The sequence below is a fragment of the Lissotriton helveticus genome, chromosome 11 (genome assembly GCF_964261635.1).
Source record: "Lissotriton helveticus chromosome 11, aLisHel1.1, whole genome shotgun sequence".
In the NCBI taxonomy this organism is placed as follows: Eukaryota; Metazoa; Chordata; class Amphibia; order Caudata; family Salamandridae; genus Lissotriton; species Lissotriton helveticus.
Genome location: NC_136072.1, coordinates 724,046,941 through 724,065,194, shown reverse-complemented (window position 1 = coordinate 724,065,194; position 18,254 = coordinate 724,046,941). Strand labels below are relative to the sequence as shown.

Genomic DNA, 18,254 nt, shown 5'->3' with positions numbered 1-18,254 from the left:
GGAATAAATTCTGATGTAAGTTTTGGGTTTCACCACTGACAGTTTTGCATTGTTTAGCTTATTTTATTTTTATTCTAGGCAGACTGGTGTCCATTACAATGCTTTGATGCGAAATCTGTGGCAATCCAATACACTGATTAATTCAAATATAGATGCTTCATCTGGTCTCTGCAGAGCGCGCTGTGCTATTCTTTTATCACCACATAAAAAGGGTTATTCTGATAGCAATATCTTTAAAGAGAATAATAAAAATTAAAAAAAATTGTCAGAAAACTCCACACTGGGTTGATTAAAATATGCTTTGTGTAACTCTCAAGAAACGGTGCTGTCCTGAGAGTTAATGTAATATGCCAGTAGTGGATAAATGTTGGGCCAAAAACCGTTGCCGCTGCCTGCAGTACAAACAATGGGTAGATGTCCTTCGTACTGACTGCTGTAATGTGTACGCCAAACCAATGACGTCAATTCACCAAACTGCCAGTACTAGTGGATGAAACATGAAGCACTTTCAGTGACATCACAGGGTTGACCCCTTGTCTGAATTCATCCACTCAACAGCATCCAGGATTCTTGCGGAGGGCCTAAAGTGGCGCTTTAAATGAAAATAAAGAAGTGTCAGTACTCCCTAATCAGAGTATCTGTTTGCTCCTCAGAAGTGCCTGTACTCTCCCATTAAATGTATTGCAGCAGTGCTGAGAAGTGCAGGAAGTCTCCCCTTCCAATTGAAGAAGTGCAGGCGCTCAGTACTAGACAGCACCTGGCCATTTACAGCACTGTGCTAGTGGTACGGGAAGATGTTGAATCTACAAAATGTAAACAAGCGCCAAATGCCCCATTTACCTTCTGTTCCTGCTGCTAACCTTCATGAAGCTCAAGACCAAGGGTAACAAGGGCAGTGCCAGGGTACTAATGGGCAAGTAGGGCATCCTTAACTGATGTCCATGCCGCAGTCCAAAACACTTTTGCAAGCTTCAGAGTGTGCTAAAAGTAGCAGGTCCGGGGTTTAAAACGAACTGGCCGCCCCCCTCCAACAAAGAAATATCTGCACTTGCTCCATTCAAGGAAAGCGCTGAGTTCAGACCCCCGTTCCTTGTATACGAGGCACTACAAGGTGTGCTTCACGAAGCCATTTGAAAGTGACGAGAGGTCGTCTCTTTGCTTCTTGGTACAAGAAAACTGTATTCATTCACAAGTCACCTTTGAAACTCCCTTCCACTGATCCTTCAACTCTAGAGTCAGACTTCAGAAAACCATCAACAGGACTGCCTACAAGGGACTACATAACTTCTTCTTTCGGAAATCTTTAAAACATTATAATGGCACTTTGCTCTTTAAACAGTGCAGCATATCTCACTTCCAGTGTATAAAGGGTAAGCTAGCTCTTCTGAATGTCAACTTGCTCAATCATAAACTACTGTTATAAACCCCCCCCCCCCGCAAGTTCTCAGAAGCTGCCTTCACCGCTTAGTGTGAGTATTTACAAAAACAAATCAAATACAGAATTAATTAACCAACCATTTACATTTCCGCAAGCTTGGAGTTGCTTTGAATGCGTTGACAAATATAAGCTCTCAGTGCATAAAAAATTAATTAAATATTTGTTGACTTGCTTCCAAAGCAGTTCAGCTGTTTGCCTAGAGCGATTCTTGCCACAGACCTGATAGCTTATGAGATGCAACCTGTTAAGCCTATTGCAATCTCCTGTCCTTACAGTGCACCCCACATTTGTCTCCAGGATTCATCCTGGTTTCACCACTTCGGATGAATTCACTCCTCAGCAAAAATGTATACATTATCCTCCTTCAATTAGCGCAATATAGGTGGAGTCTGACTCACCTTCATACATCTCCAGAATGTGAACGGTGTCTCCAACCTGCAGGGAAAGCTGAACATCTTCTGTGGCATCAAAATTGTAGATTGCTGAAAATAAAGAGACAAGAATACAAAATTAACAGAACGGTAAAGATACCCAAGTTTTTCTAGTGCATAAAGTCCACTCAGATCTCAGCCAAACTGAATTAAATCTTTTTACAGTTCAGAACTCAAAAGGTTATGAGGGTTTTCCCTTCCAGATGTTAAAGAATAACCTAGGCTTATTCTTCCCTTGGTATGTATTTTTGGAAGATATATTGTTAGCTTCAATAAAGGCTGAGGAACAATCAAACGTGAATTCTTCTACTCCAGACTTCTCCCTGTGAGCAAATTGTGTTATCATGGGCTAACAACTCCATCCTACACCTAAGCTTCAACTAGCTCACCATTTAAGTGACATTAAAACTCGATTAAGACTATATTACCTACTACATTAAAAATCTAGATAGAACATGCATTTGTGCTGTTCCTGTGAAGGTTTAAAAGTAATTCTGATTCGGCTTTGCGCCCTGGCATGTTTCTTCCTGTGACAATGTGTGGCTCCAGTCCACTATCGTGTCACGTGGAACAGTATTGAGAAGTTACTTATCCTTGCAATGAAGCTCTTCCAAATACATTTTTCAACCTCTGCAGCGATCAACATTATTTTGCTCACCATGCCTCCTCAGTTTGGACATAGCCATATATATGCACATCAGTCTTGACCCTGCTCCAACCTTGGCCAATGGCTAAGGTCATGTCTTTGGTTGCTTGTATTCCAGTTCAGCGAGCACCTGGCAGTTCGGGATGAATTGTCCAGATTTGAGCAGGGGCAAGGCTCATTTGCATATGGCTGGGTCCAAACAGAGGTGGAGTGGTGAGCAAAAGAATGATACACTGGAATGCTACCCCGAGCTGTTGCCAGTGGTTTAACTTATTGCAAGCATTCCTCCGCCACTTTTTGTATGTCTTTTTTAAATGCCTACCATGTCTACAATGCATCACTAGACATTGTCATGTCGCTCCGCCTGACCCTGCTTCAGGACAGGGCAGGCGACCAGGGAACAGGAAGAGGCAAACCGGAAAAGGTATAGTCTGTAAGCCAGTGCGAGGCTGGCAGGGAATAAAGCAACACATGAATAGAATAGCTCCCGACTCAGTGTGTTTATTATTAGGGAGATCGCGACAATGGCGACGAGGATGGGATCTTCCTAAACCCCACCGACAACGCTATCGCCCAGCCAACTACTGTGGCCGACCACTGAGTCCTGCAGCCCAAAACAGCATCAGCGCGAAAGGCGCGAAAATCAAGACCGGCTCCGGAGTCGTCCCGAAGCTCACCGAGCCACAGAACAGTGAGCGGCCGTCGAGAGCAGGAGAGCGCATGTCCGAGCGCCACCCCGCCCGCTTCCAGACGCAAGCAGCCGGGCAGAACCACGAAGCTGCAGCGGCAAAACGCAAGCAGCCGGGCAGAGCCACGAAACTGTAAGCGGCCGTCGTGAGCAGGAGAGCGCATGTCAGAGCGCCACCCCCGCCCGCTTCCAGACGCGAGCAGCCAGGCAGAGCGTGCGAACTCCGCGAGGCGTGGGAAAAGTGAAGAGCACGCACCCAGAGGCGGACGAACCGTGAGGAGCAAGGGTGAGTCGCAACCCGGCAGCCTCTCCCCGCGAGACCGAGACCTGACCAAAGGCCTGACCAAAGGCAGCAGCAAAGCGCCAGCAATATTGGAAAGGGGACACGACGTCCCGCGCGGCGGCCATCTTTAAGTCAGGCGCCAGCCCACAACTAATCCACGAATCCCCGACGGCGGCCATCTTAAGGTCAGGCGAAACTCATGAAAAGTGATTTCAACAGCGCAGAAAAGAGCGGGAATCACGTAAAGGCGAAAGGAAACCGCCCAGGAGCCAGCATCAGTACAACAGTGCGCACTAACATTAACCAGCTACTCGAGTCATCCGTCGCAGATGTCGAATCCTGATAGCTCGTCTGAAGGGAACAGCGTAGCAGGCCCAGCTTCACAATCTAACACAGGAGGACCAGCCCCTCCGGTCAATACACCCATAATGGCCAACGGCCACACTGGTGCCTCGTTCATGCGACAACCACAGCCACTACCACTGACGCCAGGCAATAGCATGGGTCCGACGTGGAAAAGCTGGAGTGAAGACTTCGAGGACTATATGGTAGGATCCATGGTGCAAGATCACAAGCAAAAACTAGTGGCACTGAGAAATCTGATAGGCCCAGAAATTGCGCAAATTATCAAAGAACTACCTAATGCAGCAACCGCCACCTACGACGAAGTAAAAAGTGCTCTTGATAGGCGATTCCTCCACAAGCGCAATGTGGATTACGAGCGACACACATTTCACCTAGCTACACAAGAAAAGGATGAATGTATGAGCGATTTTATCATGCGCATCAGAAGATTGGCACGATACTGTGAATTCGATACCTTCAAGACGGAAGACGCATTAAGGCTCCGCATCATCGCCGGATGTCAATCTGAAAATCTCCGCCGTAGACTCCTGAAGAAACCGCATACTCTAGAGGAAATCGAAGAACTAACGAGAATCAACGATCAAGCGGAAGACTATGCCAAACGGATGGGAACTCACAAACCAGACCAGAAAGACCACGCTCTGCGAGTCCAGGTACACAGATCTTCCAGGACTGTCAAGCCCGTGGCGAAACCTCACAAGTCCCACAACGCCCGAAATACATCATCCAGAAGAAGCTCGCGGCACACCAAGTCCGCAAAGTCATCGCTCGCTTGCTATAGATGTGGACAAGATTACCCGCACTCAGGACCATGTCCGGCAATGGGCCAGCGGTGTCACCACTGTGGAAAAGACAATCACTTCGAAATAGCATGTCAAGCCAAGCAATCGACCCACAGATCGTCGACCAAGGGCTACGACACGCGTCACCATGCACGTGTTGTAAAGGGGAGAGAAGGACGCTCGTCCAGCTCATCCAACTCCAGTGTCCAGTCAGCATACTCCCATCGATCAAGAGGTCGCTCCGAAAGCACTCACCGAACCAGATATCGAACAACGGAATCCTACCGGTCACGCAGAGACACGTCCAGCGACTCATCATCACACACTTCATCACAGGGTAGTGATGAATACATCTGCATGGTTTCATCGTCACTCCATCCGACATCTCAAGACAGCGATGAATACATTTGCATGGTATCGGACCCAGACCGCCTGAAACGATACCCGAAACTTGACATCCTGATAGGAGACCATCCAGCGAAATTTGTTCTGGACTCTGGAGCTTCACTAAATTATATCTGTGCAGTGGAATATCACAACATGAAACATAAACCCAAATTGGAACCCGCAGCTGTCCGCATCTTCACGTGGATGTCACGCAAACCCTTACCGTGTCTAGGCCGGTTCCACACCACTCTCAAGTTCAAAGAGCGGACAATCGATGCCTACATCCATGTAGTAGAAGGACCAGACGTGGCAGACTGCCTACTCAGCCTGCCCACAGCAGAAAGACTCAAACTGGTGGAACTCCTTTATATGACTGAAGACGCCCCCAACATCGTAGCGAAGTTCCCGAATCTCTTCAAAGGCCTTGGGATATTAAACCACTTTAAGGTAAAACTGCACATCAACGAAAACGTGACGCCCATCGCTCAACACCACAGAAAGGTGCAGTTCCACCTACAACAAGCCGTTGATGACGAGCTCCAAGACCTCCTTCAAACGGGCATCATCGAACGAACGTCAGGACCCACTCCATGGGTGTCACCAGTCGTGGTAGTCCCCAAAAAGGGACAGGACAATAAAGTCAGACTGTGTGTCGACATGCGCGCGCCCAACACAGCCATTGAACGGGAACGTCACGCGGGGCCGCACATCAGTGACATGATCACAAAACTCAATGGTGCCACCGTGTTCTCCAAACTCGACCTTAACAAAGGTTACCACCAGTTGGAGCTTCATGACAAATCAAAATACATCACGACCTTTACCACACATCAAGGTCTATTCCGTTATAAACGCCTGAACTTTGGCATCTCCTCGGCCGCCGAGATCTTCCAGGAAGCCATCAGACGGGTCATACAAGGCATTCCCAATGCCTTCAACTACAGTGATGATCTGCTAGTTTTTGGTAAAGATCAAACAGAACATGACACCGCCCTGGACAGAGTCTGCCATGCATTGCTGACCGCAAACCTAACACTCAACGCCAGCAAATGCGAGTTTCACAAAGACACCTTGAAGTTCTACGGACACATCTTCTCCAAAGACGGAATGAGACCAGACCCAGAAAAGGTAGCTGCACTTGCTGACACCCCAACACCCCGAGATGTGAGTGACCTCCGTTCTTTCCTCGGGATGGCGAGCTACTGCGCACGTTACATTCGTGACTACGCCACCATCAGCTATCCCCTGCGAGAGCTCACTCGTCAGGGCCAGCCATTTGAATGGACTGAAGCGTGCCAACAGGCATTCACTGTGATCAAACAAGCTGTTGGATCCGCCATTAACCTGGCATATTTCGACACAAAAAAGAAAACGGAAATCACAGTTGACGCCAGCCCGGTGGGACTGGGCGCCATTTTGGCTCAATATCGGGATAACTCTGATCAACGCCACATCATCGCATATGTAAGCCGTAGTCTCACGGACACTGAAAAGGCATACTCCCAACCAGAGAAGGAAAGCTTGGCCGTAGTGTGGGCGTGCGAACACTTCAACCTGTTTGTCTATGGTAAACATTTTACAATCATCACGGACCATCAGGCACTCATCACAATCTTTGAATACCCCAACGCGAAAATGCCGCCACGTATTGAGCGGTGGGGTCTGCGCCTGCAAGACTACATATTTACCATCATCCACAAGCCTGGGAAGGCCGAAAATCCGGCTGATTTCATGTCGCGTCATCCACTGGCCGGTGCTCGAACTGCACTATCGGTGGCTGACGAATACCTCCATTTCATCGTCGACACAGCGTGTCCACCCACAGTCCCAATTGAAGCCATTCGGGAGGCGTCTGCGCTCGACCCACTTGTGCAAGCGGTAATGACTCGTATCCGCACTAATTCTTGGAGAGACGTTAAACAGTCAAACCCTGTCTCTGATCAACTTCATCAAGATCTCGCCAGTTTTCAACGCGTGCGTGACGAACTCTCCATCAGTGACAATGGTCTCCTCTTAAGGGGGGGGAGAATCGTGATTCCTCACAAACTGCGTCAAGGAGTCATCAATTTGGCACACGAAGGCCACAGAGGCATCAACGCAACCAAGAAAGCCCTGAGAGAACGTGTTTGGTTCCCCACACTTGACCACATGGTGGAAACAACTCTGGAAGATTGCATGACATGCCAAGTAGTCGGTCGGAAGGAATCACCGGCACCACTACAGATGTCAGAACTACCGGAAGGAGTATGGCAACAAATTGCAGTCGACTTCTTTGGGCCACTGCAGTCCGGACAATACATCATCGTTGCCATGGACGAGTACTCCCGGTTTCCTTTTGCACACCTAATAACATCCACCAGAGCAACAGCAGTAATCCCAGTGCTCGATGAAATCTTTGCAGCATGGGGCATTCCCCTACGAGTAAAAACAGACAATGGGCCCCCATTCAATGGTCAGGAATTCACAAACTTCGCGACCCACCTTAACTTCAAAAATCACTCCGCTGTGGCCACAGGCGAACGGCATGGTGGAACGATTCATGGGAACGCTCAAGAAGGCAATTCAGCAAGCCGAGTTAACCCACCGGGATGTCCAACAGACACTGAACGAAGTGTTAAGAGCATACCGAAACACGCCGCACAACATCATCAACCAGTGCCCAGCCACTGTGATGCTAGGAAGGACACCAAGAACCAGACTACCCATGGTGAACGCTACACCTCAACGACGGAACATCACTGTTGACCACAACACTCTAGTTGAGATTGATCAGGAAAACAAGCATAAGATGAAGACATACGCTGATCGGCGTAGACATGCCAAAGAATCTAATATTCAAGAAGGGGACTGGGTGATCGTCCGGGGTGATCGGCGAGCTAAGGCAGACAGTCGATATCTCAACACTCCCCTACAAGTCATCAAGAGGAAAGGAACCATGGTCACAGCCAAGGCTGACCACAAACAGATAACGAGAAACATATCGCATTTCAAAAGGTGTTCTCGGCGAACCCGACATGAGACTTCATCGAGTCAGCTCTCAAGTGACTCCCCCAACCAGAGTGACAGCAATGACCAGAATCACCGCAGTCCCGCACGAGTGGTGGATACCACAGATCACCATGGTCCAGCACCAGGGCGAGAGAAACGTCCCCAACGTCTGGTAAGGAAACCTCGACGCCTTGTTGAAGAAATATAGAGGAAACGAGACTTTGTAAAAAAGGGGGAGCTGTCATGTCGCTCCGCCTGACCCTGCTTCAGGACAGGGCAGGCGACCAGGAAACAGGAACAGGAAGAGGCAAACCGGAAAAGGTATAGTCTGTAAGCCAGTGCGAGGCTGGCAGGGAATAAAGCAACACATGAATAGAATAGCTCCCGACTCAGTGTGTTTATTATTAGGGAGATCGCGACAGACATGTGCTGCCATCATGATTTTTTTCTATTTTTTATAGAACAGCAATTGGAAAATGACTGGCCATGCGTGGGCATGCTTGATGTAGCGCATATATGCCTACGTGCGGCCAATAAATAAAAAACCACTGGCAGAGCCAAGACATACTGGTTTTGCTAATGCTCGTTTTCTTCCATAGTGGAATCACAGTAACTCTTGCTTAAGTGTTGGTCGGCTCATCGGGGGATGACAGGTGGGATAAAGGCTGCTAGGTGAAGGGAATTCATATAAGAGAAAACATATTGTGTAAAAAACATAAAAACTGAGACATTACAGAAACAGAAGTAGGACTACAATTGTGGATCCGCAGAAGGGCACACAATAACAATTGACAGAGCCTGCCACCACAGAAAGCACATTCAATGAGCCAATATGGGGTATACAGTGAAACTCTTACACACTGAGTCATTTGTGTTAACTAAAGTGCTTTCCGTTGGGCTGCTACTTAATTCTGCGATGGAACAGATGAGAACTTGCCTCCCTCTGTTCGGCCGACCGTCCACCAGGCCATGTGGTAAATATATTGTGGTAAATGGACTGCCGGGACACCCTAATTAATGCGGCCGGAAGGAGGGAATAAGTAACAGACTCACAGGATAATGTGAAAATATAGGGACCCATAAGTGGGAAGGGGTTCTCGAGCTTAATGGAAAGGCTCACTTTTTCAGGAGTCAGGGACAGGTGTAGGTAATACATATATGAACAAAACATAACATAAGTAGTTTGTTTCCGTAATTGTGCGAAGTGTTACAGATGATAGGCATCTCAATGAAAACATTTTTACGACTTCCCTGAGTGTATGAGTATTGTTTTCTCAATTAATGCGTAAACGTCTACATAACCACGAAAATGCCCAAAACACATACTAATAATGCCAGCCCACACCGATGCCAGAAGAATAAGTACTACAGAAATACCGGAGAGTGACATACCATGCCCTAATAGAAATTGATGAAAGGTTTACACTACAGTTACACTAAGCACAGAAATATCAAAACGCTCTGGTGACTAAATAAGGAAGTGCGCAGTAATCATGCAATGAGCAGCGTTTACTGTAAGCAAACCCGCTGTGTATTGCTTCCGGAACGAGAGCCAATACAAACACCGGAGTTCCCGCAGGGAGGTGCGCGTGACAATAGGACACAGGCCCGTTCTCTGCAAAAGAGACAAGAGGCTTCTATTGTGACCATCAACCAGATACTTCTAATCCCTTAAACTACTTTAATCTGGATGACGGAATGGCAAAAGCACTCCGAGAGTGTAAAGCGAATTGCATTCATCCATTCAAGGGAAACCCCACGAAGAGACGGACTTACCAAACTGGTTTTGTTTTCAAAGTAGCGCCCGAAGGGCAGCAAATAAGGTTGTCACATTTCCCAGAGAAAAATACCGGTCATCTGCTAATTTTTTAAGATTCTGCAAAGGCCCGGGCCTGATTCTAAAATTGAGCTTTATATGAAATTGTCTCTATTCCTTTTAGCAAGTGCGTTCTGTCTCTGTTTACTATAATTATGCGTTGGGGTGTCATTAAGGAAGGTGTAGAACATCGTTTAAAGTGATTTCTTTCAGCATTTATTAAAGTATGTAATGTTTAAGTGTGTACTGTTAGACTAGGAAAAAATATAGGCTTCTGGTTACTTTTCGAAGTTTAGTATCAGCAGGAACATTAAAATACTGGACATGCCGGTGTCAAACCGGCCAGGTGGTAACCCGTGCAAGTGTTTTGCTGTTTCTCAACGCGATCGTATAGAATGTATCCAAGAACGGGCTTATTTCCGTGTCTAAGTCAATCCCCATATTACGAGTGTGCAATACATTAGAATTCTCTATTGAGAAATGCTATATTCACAAGTATCTATTTAAGATATTACGCAATTCTATGCCGATATTGGGTACCTGCCCCCGACTATGTCCCTCTTACCATGTTAAAATCACTGGCCGCAGTTTCCCTGCCGTTCCGGAAAGTTCCGTTTTGACAGAAGACAACAGGCTGGCCCAGAGAAATCATCTCCTCGCGCACATCGAACCACCCCTTCTTACTGTACATCAACCATAATACCTCCTCGTTCATCAAACCAAGTTTGTAGTCTTGGCAACGCAGCTGTTTCGTGATGCGTCACAAACACTAAACCTCAACGTGACTTCGTCATTTTCACGTCACCAAAATCATAGAGGCCTTTGCAGCTGGCATCTCAATCAACGCGGCGCGCGACCTAAAAAAGTCAATTTGGACTTTTTTTTAGGGCACGAAAACACCACGAAACTGCTGCATTGGTACCTCCTTAAATACGAGCTGGGTAGTCGTATATTTCTCGGTAGTGCCTTTGTACTTACAAAGATCAGATCCGTAGACACATTACTCTTCTTAAACTGGCATACGTACATATTTTTAGGAGTGGCTTTAATCAGGACCTTTAGGTATAATTAAATATACGTATAAGACACTTTCTTAAAGGGGCTTTCAACTAGTCATTGCCATTGGTCTGTTTTATTGCTGTCATTCAAATTTGGTTACAGCCTACAACAGCACACAAAATGGGGCAGCACAGTGGGCTAGTCCACTCCAGGCACCAGATAACTTCCCTTTGAGTGACAGGGTTCTTCTCTTCACAAGGAGCACACTCACAGACTACGTAGTTCCCTTAAGTGCCAGGAACTACTATGGCAGTTTTTGAGTCGCCTGCCTTCTTCTTGCATAAAGGTAATGAGGGGTACATTATGGGTCAATTAACAGCTGCCCCGGTGCTTTCTTCATTTGTGAAGATGGAATTGGGAAGGTGTGGGTCTAGAGCACCCCGAATCCGGTCCTAGGATGCTTGTTTCCGTTCCAGGGAGAATCTGGCTTTGCATTTCGTGCTGGACTGTTCCCACGAGGTACAGGGTCAATACTGATTTGCTTACTGCTGGGTCTAAACTGGGTTGGCATGGCGAGCAAAAGAAACATGGATTTATCCCAGATCTCTTGACTGGGGGTGAATGTTTGATTTGCTCTGCATTCTGTCCATCATCTGTGTGTCTTTTGCTCCCATTGCTAACAAGGCACAAAGGGGCTCTGCGAGCTGCCACTGTCCTCCCCTTCTCAGGTAAGGCTACAGGTCACCATGGGCAGGTGCTGCTTACAACTGCTCTGGTACCGTCTTTGCAAATGTGAAGATCCACCAAAGCAGCTACATATTGTCCCATGTTTCTTTTTGTTTGGTAATTTTTCTAAATGGCAAAGTTATTGTGGCAAATACTCTCCCTCCACCACCTGTCTGCAAACAAGGAAGTGTATCAAAAAGGCCTCCACGCTCGGACAATGCACAAGGCGAGTAGAAGGTGATATTAACCCTAATGCCCTTGGGAAATGGGGGGTAACAATTCCCTCATGCACTTGGACAAGGTGGAGGCACTTAGATATGTTACACCCACTGCCCTTGGTGACGGAAGGTGATGGAACAACCACATTTTTTCAATAACTAACCCCCTCTCTGACTTGGGAAATGGGGTGGATGCAACGCCACCACTACCAGTCCTCAGGCAAGATGTTGAAGGTGACATACCAGAGTAACCGGTATTTGGCTCCAGCATTTGGGCAATGTGAAAGGGAGGGGACACATTATTCCCCTCTGCGGCTTGAAGGAAAGGCTAGGAAGATGTAAAAACATGTAATTTACGCCCTTGGGCAATATATGTGTGTTTCTTGGCACAAGGGTGGCGAGGCAAACTCTTCCTTTCCGGTCAAGGCCTCTAGAGGCTGCAATTATAGCCTGTTGGTCTGGCTTGACCAGCAGCTGTCCCTAGACAATTATGTGAGAACCACCAGGAGAGAAGCTTTGGCTCCACCCATATGTTGGGAGCCAGGACTACATGTTTTGATTGGACAGTAGTGTCCTTCCACAAAAAAGAGCTTGCTCTCCACACAGCTCCAATAATTTTGTTTATATGTACAGCTGCCTGTGCTGGAACTTTCAGGGGCACACACAAGACATTGTAAAGCAACTAAAGTGTCTTAGCTAAATAATTTACGGTGTTTTTCATTGGCAGCAAAGGAGATGGAAGGGGGCAGTAATTAACTAACATTGATTTTTTTGTCTAGCTTGCCAATGCAATTGTCACCTGACCTTTTATCCTACACCAGTACTTTTTTACAAGTTTTTTTTCTTGCACCCAATACATATCCATTCCCATTCTATCTACTTGCAATGCTCCACATTACCATACAACATTCATTTAAAGCCAGATATATTGTCTTTGACAATGCTTATTTTTTGGTTCTTCTCTCGCCAGTCTGGATGGCAGGCAAGAGAGATATTTACATAAGTGGGTGGATTTGTTTTATCATTTTTCCGCATTTTGTGTTCGGTTATCTGATTTATTTCCAGTGACCGATAACAACAATCAAGGATATATATATATATATATATATATATATATATATATATATACATACATATATACATATACATATATATATATATACACACACACACACACACAGTGCTGCCGCACACAGAAGGATACTCAGATTTTGTCTTCTGTCCCTAATCCATGCAATTGAGAAAATGCACTGAATGATGGAAATGCCACTTTGCTTACAATTTGGTGGATGTACTTGGACGAAACAGATCGTATAGACGGAGGCAATCAGTATATTAACGTTAGGTGTATGGCTGACTACATCATTTTGTAGAGAGTATACATTTGCAGCCTTTCGATGAGAAATATTGTGCATCTGACTACTTGGTCTCAATGCTCACTCAGTTATGTGTTTGTTAAATTCAATGTCACTGGTGGTTTAATTAAAGGCCTGCCTCTCGGGACATGGAATCATATCACACACCTTCTAATGGACCACCAAAGAGCTTTCAGGTGTTCTCGACTTTCAAACACAACAGCTCCCTGGCCAGATCAGCACTCGTGGTCTAAAAGGAGCCCACAAGGCCTGCAGCCAAGGGGTCAAGCACCCTGAAAAACAGGGCAAGGCCAGCCTACTTCTTACCTGGACCGACTTTCTAGTTTAGGTTAGAAACTTAAATACACATCCCTGGCAAAGTGAACTTGAACCGGTTTGAAGGAAGTGTCACTACGTAAGCCAATACTCAACTCCTCCATTTCTTACGGGGCGGTAAAGCTTGGAAATAGGCGAGATGTGCCTTTTTATACTGACTGAGGAGAGGATTTCGGGGTTCTCCACAGGCGCAAAAATAAAAAAAAATCCAAAAACACACAGTTGTTTTTGGGAGCACTGTAAAATACTGAGAAATCTATAGACCTTAATGATAATACAATTAAGGTAAATGCATTTTCTGGACCCCTGCATTTTAAAGAAATATATCCACCAAGGAGCCAGAGTGCAGTGCCTGACTACACGGCCCCCCTGGCACTCCAGCAGGAAGGAACCATACAGGCTCAACTCCTCAGTAACTTGCTTTCATGTACTGCCAGGGGCCCAGCAGTGTAATTATCTTAATACAATTACCATTGATGAAATTACTACTCGGTCCGAATAGAGCAGGACCGCACAAGCATTCCTCTGTATTCCTCATAACGAGGAATATTTGTTATGCGGGGCATTCTGCCTGCATTTTCCCCTTCCCCCTTTATTTATCTGTATCAGTGGCAAGCAGATGACAAGCAGATGACAAGCACATGGGCGTCGCTGGGGGAGAGAGAGGGGGTGGGGGGAGGGGGGGAGGGGAGGGGGGTTCCTGGTGTGACACCTCAAATAAATATTTTTTTTGCTTGCTAATTACGTCTGGAGGCCATGTGTTAAGTCTACTATGTCTGTGTTGGTTTTGCTCATTGTCCTGAAATAGTAACTATTGGCAATCAAACAACTAAAACGTGATGGGATGAAGGCTTGCAAATAGACTACCTATTGGCAATGGCTCGGGGTAGCACTGCAAACCACTGTTTTTTTCCATTGTGTCACGCTAGATAGAGGGACGATTTAGGGTTTGGCAGATGGAGTGTGTTAGACCTGTCAGCCCTAGGGTGGTCTTACCCCGCTTTTTTTGCCCTTTGCCTTTTTTTCACCATCTTTTTTGTTGGACCTAGGTCTCTGGGCGCCTTACCACTGCCAAACAGTGCTGAGGTGCAGGTGCTCTCTCCCAACAACATGGCTGCCACAGGCCCCTGCTACTGCGGAGTGGCCTTTTTAGACAGAATGTAGAAGCTCCTGGAACCTTCCGGAATAGGGGAGGGGTTACACTTTGCCGCCTTTAGAGAGTGGTCACCTGACCTAGGTGTATAAGGGGAAAGGAGGGAAGCCTGCCTGTCAGTTGGGGCACCACTAGACCTGGTGGAACCTCTGCAGGAGTTTAGGCGGTTGAGCCTAGGGGAGGAACCTACACCACTGGAACTGACTGGGCCTAGGCACTGCTTTTCTAAGTCAGGTGAGGGACTTTGCCAGCCCACTGATCTGGCCCAGCGTTGGGGAGCCCAGGGAACCACCTCCAGTGAGCCAAGGGAAACCATCCTACCTCGAAGCCACCAACTAAACCCCCCCTCTTCCCCCTCCCAAGAAACTACACCAGAAGGGCGCTGGAACCATCAAGCGCCGCAAGGAAACACTTACCCGCTGTGAGGACTGCTGGGGGATCAACCAGGTAACAGCGCTGCACCATGCAAGCACTTCCCTGACAGAACTGTGCCCCCTGCGCTGTCCTGCCTCAGCTGTGCCCTGAATTGCCCAGAACTGTTTCATGCCAGACCTGCTTGCTGCTGGGACTGTCTGCCCCTCTAAGCGCTATCATCTCTAAGCGCTATACACTCTTTGCGCTGTCCTGCAAGAACTGTGCCTGCAGGAAACTGCCTTGGTGTCCGAGCGCTGTGAACTCCAAAGCGATGTGTCCCTTAAAGCGCTGTGCCTGAATAGCGCCATTACTTTTCACCGCCGCAGCCCGGGGTTACCTGCGCTGTTGGCGCCACGTTAGGCAAGTCCGCTGTGTGGCGCTGCTGCCGGTTGCGCCTGGGGCTGTAAAATACAGCCGCGGCCCGGTGCCTCATCGGCAAAGTGCCGCTGCTGCCTGCATCCCCGCTGAGGCCCCCGGAGCAAGGAGAGGGCCGCCGCAGTATCGGAGAGGCCCGCGCCCGGCCTACGAAGCCAAGTCCACCTTCCCCACGTGACGGGGGCGCCGGCCGTGTTATCGGCCCTGCCCTTGCTGCACTGTGATTGGCTGCCACGCCCAGGGGAGCCCACCTGGCCAGCGCGAGCTCCTACACCACGCCGCCAGGGCCCACGAAGGACTATAAATCAAGGTAACTACCCCCGGGGGAGGGCCAGAGTTTATGGAGGCGGCGGGGCTGCGGAGAAGCCTTAGAAGTTAGTGAGGTAGCCCCGCATAAAGTTAACCCCTGGCTAGGGGAGTGTAATTGACAACCTGCCCTGTAGCAGGGAACTGTGTTCCTGTTCTGTTGTGCCATTTGAGCAGAGGTTGATACATTCTTAGTAACCCACATGTACAAGGAATGTTTTATATTGAAAGTGGTCTTATGAAATGTTGCTACAATGACTGATGATGAATGTTATTGCATAGCTTGCCCAAATTGGTAGTAAGGTATTTACAGTCAAGTTTGCCTGATGTTTAGAAAATGTCCAGGGCCTTACTTGATGCCTAAGAAAAGTTACCAACCTGCAACAAAAGAGTCTAGATAAAGAATCTTGTTTTAAACAACTAGCTGGTGTGGTGTCATTTTATTGCGTGTACCTCCCTGTCTCAGGGAGAGTGTGTCCTGCACTTCTGCTTTACACCTAGCCTTCGGGTGCCTTCCCCCTCGCGCCAAGCTACCACAGTGGAATTGGTGACCCCAGTTCTAACAGAGTGAAAGCAGACAGGGTAGCGGAGGACTTTATATCTGTCAACCTGCCTTTACTCCGCCTCCAAAATTTACAGATGTCTGTCGCCATTCACTTTAAATAGTGGGTAGAGTTAGATGGCTGGCCTCTGATAGCATCTACTTCGATGGGCAGTCGTAAGAAGTTTTACACCAATAGAGTACATTTTACACCAGCAGCATAAAAATAGTTGGGGTGGGGGGGTTGTGGGCATCGAGACAGAGTTACAGGCCAATATCCCTCCTGGATTCGTCAGGAAAAATTATGGGCAGAATAATACTGGAAAGGCTGGTGGGATGGTCACGCGATAACTAGCTACTAACTGATACTCAGTATTGGTTTAGAAGGGACACCAGCAGCATTGAGCAGTGTATTAATCTTAGCCTCATAAGATAATAACCGGAAGCCAGACAGAGACAAATTTCAAATTTAGTTTATTTGTTTGATTAATTAATATCTTACAAAAAATTAAAATCTTACAAAAGCCAGACAGAGACATATTTACCTCCGTTTTGCTGACCTAACTAGCGCTTTTGACATGGTAAATCATGCAACGCTATGGAAACCAATGATTGAGTTGGGCACCCTGGTCGACATAATCTCACACTTATCACAGATGTATGCCCGTTTGACAGCACAAATTAGATAGGTTTTAGGATTTCCAAAAGTATTAGGCAAGGCTGTGCTCCCTTACTATTTTTGCTAGATTTAAAAAGGTGGAAAAAGTGTTACAGAAACTATTTGTTAATGCACATAAGATTGGCTCCCGTCTCACCCCAGTGCTCCTACATGCAGATGTCACGGTTCTGATTTACAGAACAGCAAACGGTTTACAATTGCTAATCAATGAATTTGTACCATATACGGAACAAAAAGACTTGACACTTAATTTAGCAAAAACTTTCACTATGGTTGGTGGGAAGCGAAAATCAAGGAAAAAAGAGCACGGTTTGATGGGACACAAACTAGAGGAGGTTAAAATGTTTTCCTACTTAGTGGTGCTTTTCTTCAATCTTGGTTCTTGGGGCCCTCATTTAAATACTGCAAAACTTAAAACTGCCAGGTCAATTGAGGGTTTGTTTAGGGCCTCTAGCAAAATTGGTAACACACAGATTAGGGAATTAACTCATCTCTACAGGGGTAAATGTGTTCCCTCCACCATATATGGAGCTGCAGTATGGGGCCCGACCAAGACTGGAATCTTTCAAACTCTGGAAAATCTATTTCTTTTTAGACCCCTGGCAGTGCCCAGATCTGTAGCATTGCATGTTACCCAAAGAGAACTAGAAAAACTCTACATTGTAGACAATCTGTATGAATATGCTTACTTGTTGGCATAACATATTGAACAAACCAGGGGATACATTCTCTAGGGACGTCATACAAGACTGCCTTATGACTGGGCATTACAACAGGATATCATGGTTAACACATCTTGATGGTCTATTAAAGGAGCTCCACAACGAAGTATCTGTAACCAACCCTGCAAATATTCTAGTCTATAGCAACAATTAAATAAAATGCATGTTCACTATTAAAAGAATGTCAGCCAGAGAAGCTAAAGAATTTAATAAACATTCTGTAGCCAAATATATGCTTGGGCCCGTTACTCTGGGTGTACAGGGATATCTGAACATGGTTACGGATCCCAGACAGAGCTTTCACTTAGCAAAATTGCGGCTAGGCATCCTCCATCACCTTGAAGCATTTCCAAAAGGGGATGCATGGACAGGCAACTTTACTAAAATGCCCCTTTGATAGGATGGCCACACATTCAACCATTTATCTCATGCTGTTTTGTGGCTTATATCGAGGCATTAGAAAGAGTCTACTTCACCCTCTATTTTTACCCGAGAGATTTACGTTTTATTAGGATGCTTTTAACTTCTTATGCAATTTAGAGAATGAAGCAAGCCGTAAAACTGTCTCTACCTTTATAACATGCAAGATTAAGCGAAGAAATTCT

At 46.7% G+C, this 18,254-nt stretch overlaps 1 protein-coding gene across 1 annotated transcript in view; it reads right to left on the bottom strand.

The window, feature by feature from the left end:
* DOCK5 (dedicator of cytokinesis 5) overlaps positions 1-18,254 on the bottom strand; it is an 852,732-nt gene that overhangs the window by 677,059 nt on the left and 157,419 nt on the right. The window contains exon 2 of the mRNA XM_078666602.1: positions 1,837-1,920. Within this exon, the coding sequence (XP_078522728.1) occupies positions 1,837-1,920 (84 nt within the window). The remainder of the gene's footprint in view (positions 1-1,836; positions 1,921-18,254) is intronic.